The 4689-nt window shown below is 38.6% G+C and overlaps 1 protein-coding gene across 1 annotated transcript; it reads right to left on the reverse strand.

Moving 5' to 3' along the window:
* Positions 1–1647: 1647 nt before the first annotated feature.
* Positions 1648–4689, reverse strand: LOC118409060 (survival motor neuron protein 1-like; the record flags this gene model as incomplete). The annotated part of the gene is given in 3 exon segments (XM_035809928.1): positions 1648–1908; positions 4229–4303; positions 4677–4689. Coding segments are annotated over 3 exon segments (349 nt in total), but the record flags the coding sequence as incomplete, so codon positions are not given.

The following is a 4689-nucleotide window of genomic DNA, read 5'->3' on the forward strand; positions in this document are numbered from 1 at the left end:
ATAAAACATTCACAGTTAAGGCATTACTGAGTGCACAGGAAGTGCATCAAAACTTATTTGCATAATCAATAAACTACAAAATATACAATATGACAAACTCTAAATATTTCACAGCAGGTGTGAGCATCTTTGAACTCTACTTGTTGTTCCACCATCCATGTGTCCTCCCCATACTGGAGATCTATAGCCAGGATGCTGCTGTTTCAGTATACTATTACTTTTCCTCACGGCAACTACACAACTCATCTGTATTATTTCATCCCTCCTATAGGACAGGATCAAGCAGGCAAAACCTTGATAAATAGAATTGGTCTTGTGCATAAACCTCTCCACCACACTGGAGGCCATTCCCTCATACTGCTAATATGACTGCATATATTACATGATGTAGCTTACATGGTTGATTTTTTTTAAACTGACAAAAATTGATGTGTGCATGGAAATCATCCAGATAAATAATCAATAAAATCAACATGGCCTATAATGAGATGATTATTTGGAAAATGTATGAGGTTTTGGAGCTCTAGTTCTGACATGCATATTTCAGTGCCCCAAAATAAAACTTTTCCTTGTTCATTCTTTAATTTTATTGAAGAGACAATATATACATGTACAAGGCAATCCATCTCTGTACATAAACCTGTCACCAACTTATCTCCACAACTACAATTTCTCTCTGCACAGCTGCAGCTAATTACTGTTCCTCTAACACTAAAAGCATGGCCAAGGACAATACTGCCCAATTATAGGAAAAGGCTGTTCGCTTTCGATTACTGTCATCTTTGACGGAACCTTTTGGGAGAAATGAGCAACTTTATGGCTTGAAATAATGGTAGAAAGCATTGAATGAAATTTCCCACAGGCATAACAAAATGTGTGTCTTTGTAGTACTTTGCCTGATGTAATTCTTTTAACCATGCATGGTCTTTTACAGATCACAGTTGAGGGCAGCAAATTTTTCAAATGTATTCATGTCACATTATATTGGAAAGTACAGTTGTGCTGGAATTATAAAAATAATCATCTGGTGTATTTTGCCAGCCAGTAGGTACCCAATATGTTGAGTGATGAGGCTGTTTAACAAGGTCGAGGCACCTCCTTGAGCACGGGAACCCCGTTTTACGTCCCTCACAGGAGACGATTTTGTGGAAAGCTTCGTGAGGCTACAGCAATCCGGTCGTCCTTGGGTGGTCCCCCATCCAAGAACTGTACAAACCGCGCGTTACTTAACTTCTGAGATCAAGGGATCAATGCGCCACATGGCCATAGAATTTTATTATTGGTTATGCTGCTTATGCAAAACTAAGCCTTAATTTGCATCTGATTATGTGCATCTTTACTTAAATCTTAACTCTTATTATTAAGCTGAGCGACATGAGCTAACATGACATTCCATTTCATTCTTTCTTAAGTTATCCTCCTTTCAAGAAACAACATGAAGTATTGAAGACACAAAATTGACATCTGGATAAACAAGGTAACAAACTTAAATGAATAAATAAACAAGCTAACAAACAAACCAAAAACAATATCTACATACACTAAGCTTAAACACACCCAGTGGTAGAAGTTGTTTGGCAATTAACAGCTTTATCTAATAAAAGCTGTAAATCATACACAAATTCCTGTATTAAGTGTAATACATACCTTATGAATTCCTCTGGACTTTCCCTTCTTTTTTGTTTTTTTCCTCACCATGGATGAACTTGAGACTTCAGCTTCTACTGCAGGCTTATTATCAGTTTTGTTATTTGTCACAGTGTTTTTGCCGTTGCTTTCCTCTGTTTTGCTGTCTATGTCTTCTGACTTGTCGTCAGTTTCTTCCGTCTTGATGTCTGTTTCATTTGTGATGCTGTCGCTTTCTTTGTCCTTTGGGTCATCTATCTCTTCATCATTTTCCAGAGCTATCTGTAAAAATATGAAATATCCGTTAGTTTAAACACTACATTGAGTAATGTGTTGGCTTTAATACTGAGCATGGTAGGTAAAAGGTTTGCCTTGCATATGATGTTGAGTTGTTTTGATAAAGAAAGAGTATTGGAGTAGAACACACACCATTGCTAGTACATTTACCAGTGGACTAGCAGCCTATTGTAGTGGTCATGTGTGGCCCTTGGGTATTTTGCTACAGAAAGAGTTAGGAAACCTCAGATCTCAATGAAATATCTGACTTGAACTTTTGTATTTTTTGTTGTTTCACATTGCCTCATTAAATATGCAAATTACTAATTAGGCTACAATTAGCATGAACTATCAGGGCTTGAAACATTGGGTACATATCCATATATTTATGTCATACGTTGGGCCACAATTAAGTTCGATACTTTTTAAGTTAGCTATAGCATTTCATACACAAATAGAGGTATATTTCATATAGAGGTAAGTTTTGAAGAGAAGGTTTGTGATTAAGGATCGGATGGACTAGTACTGGACCGGAGGGACCTGATTGGACAGACAAGACAGATGGACTGGATTGATGGACTGGGACCCGAGAAACCCATTTCATCTCCCATCTGAAAGACAAATGCAGGATGCCCATCCCCAGATTTGAACCAGGGTCTCCCAGTACCAAACTAATTGGACCTTGGAGCTCAACTGTGAGGCTGAGCTACTGGGACATTCTTCAATAGCTGATATGTATAGCTATATTTACTTATTTATTCATTTTACATTGTACATGTGAAACAAGAACATTTGTTTGTAATTAATTTGTCTGTAACATTCAAGCGTATATCATGTGAACAGCAGTGATATGCATTTTAAATGACCCTCATCAAACTATTAGAGCCCAACATGCAATATCCATAGAACATTCAAACGTTAAATGTCTGAGACTGATGCAGCTCTGTCCTTGGTGCTGATTTAATAATCCCATTCCTGTCCTTGGTGCTGAATTGGCAATACCATTTCTTCCTAATCAAAACTGCACTACTTAGTGAATTATCCAGTGAAACTAAAGCCATGTTGATTTGTTTATACAATACAGATCAGTGCGTGCACCAATTTTTGGCTGTTTTCAGAAGGACAAGAAGTTCTAAATCATATGTAAATCATACAAAACAGCTGCAAAATGAGTACTAGTAGGTCACCAAAAATATCGGAAAACATATACATATGTCATAGAATGCCAAAGTAAATTACAAAGTTGAAGATGAAGAGGAGAAAGAACAAAACTAAAGAAATCTATTGTTTGGTTTACCACACTCTATAAATGTGTTCCGTCATGTGTTGAATTTGTTAAACCTTTCTGACCACCTAGATGTCAGGAAGGCCACTTTCGTAGCCAAACTTTTTTATTCGCATGCAAATTTGCCAGACCAATAAGGAGCTTCCATAGAAGACTTTTCTGTGAAGAAGCAATTAGCGGGAGCGACTGGAACATTATAGAAAGGACTCCAGGCTACATGTATATAAGCCCTTTCACAGAGGTTAGAACACATGTGCAGCGACAGGAATTCTAGGTAATATGTCAAAGGGTAAGGCCTCGAAATTGAAAACAAATCATGTCTGGACTTATGCAAATCTAAACAATGGCCAAGACAAGGAATATTTACAATTTGGGGGCCTTACCCTTTGACATATTACCTAGAATTCCTGTCGCCACACATGCTTCTGACCTCTGTGAAAGGGCTTATTATATTAATGTTAAACTCAAAGCGACCAGACACAGGGGTGCCTAAGCATTTGCACGAACCCTATGAAATTCGTATGAATATTATGTGATACGCACGAATCACTATGCGAATACGCGTGAATCTTATGAAATTTGCAAGAATCACGATGTGATACACACAAACCTTATGAGATTTGCACGAACCTTATGCGAAATTGCCCAACCACTGCCTGGGTCACGTGACAGACGGAGCGGGATTTTCAAGATGGCGGCTTCTGATCTTTGGTGATGGAAAATACGATGTAGGACGCAGAAATTAAGCAAAACAGTAGCTCACAGGCTATCAAATACGCCTTCGTGGTGGTATATGTCCATTCCATGCATTGAAATATAAATATCACGGGTAGAAATGCTCAAAATAATGCCTTCTCCCGGCCGCCGTTTTGCATAAAGTTCATGCAAATCTCATAAGGTTCGTGTGTATCACATAGTGATTTGTGCGAATTTCATAAGATTCATGCGTTTTCGCAAAGTGATTTGTGTGTATCACATAATATTCGTACAAATTTCATATAGGGTTCGTGCAAATGTTTAGGCACCCCTGAGACAGCTAACCTTCATTGCGTGTACAGCCTTGTCATATGCCTGTATCAGGGCACTGTCGTCCCAAATGTCGGAGTCATTTTCATCCTGAAAAAAAGTAAAGAATATTTTATTTTCAGTCCATAGGACTGAAATTTCATACCAGGCTGAAACTCCGGGGTTTGCAGTTGACCCAACTGTAGTAATGCAATAGAAAACAGCACTTGCTTGTAATGTGATGAATTTGTAGTGCAAAAATGAAAGTTTCGATCTGCGTTGATACGTCGAAACCACGTGCAGCAGGCCGGTGGCTGTGAACGCCCCCCTCCCCACCCTATACTTTTCCGCTGCCCTTTATGCTGTGTTCCAGTACAGTGCGTGAACTTAATACATCAGCGGCATAATTCTGAACCCATACCACATTGATATAAAGTGATAATGGCTTTCTCAGCCGTAAGAAAATCGCTCAAACACAAGATACCTGCTCTCGACTG

The sequence above is a fragment of the Branchiostoma floridae genome, unplaced genomic scaffold (assembly GCF_000003815.2).
Source record: "Branchiostoma floridae strain S238N-H82 unplaced genomic scaffold, Bfl_VNyyK Sc7u5tJ_921, whole genome shotgun sequence".
NCBI lineage: Eukaryota > Metazoa > Chordata > Leptocardii > Amphioxiformes > Branchiostomatidae > Branchiostoma > Branchiostoma floridae.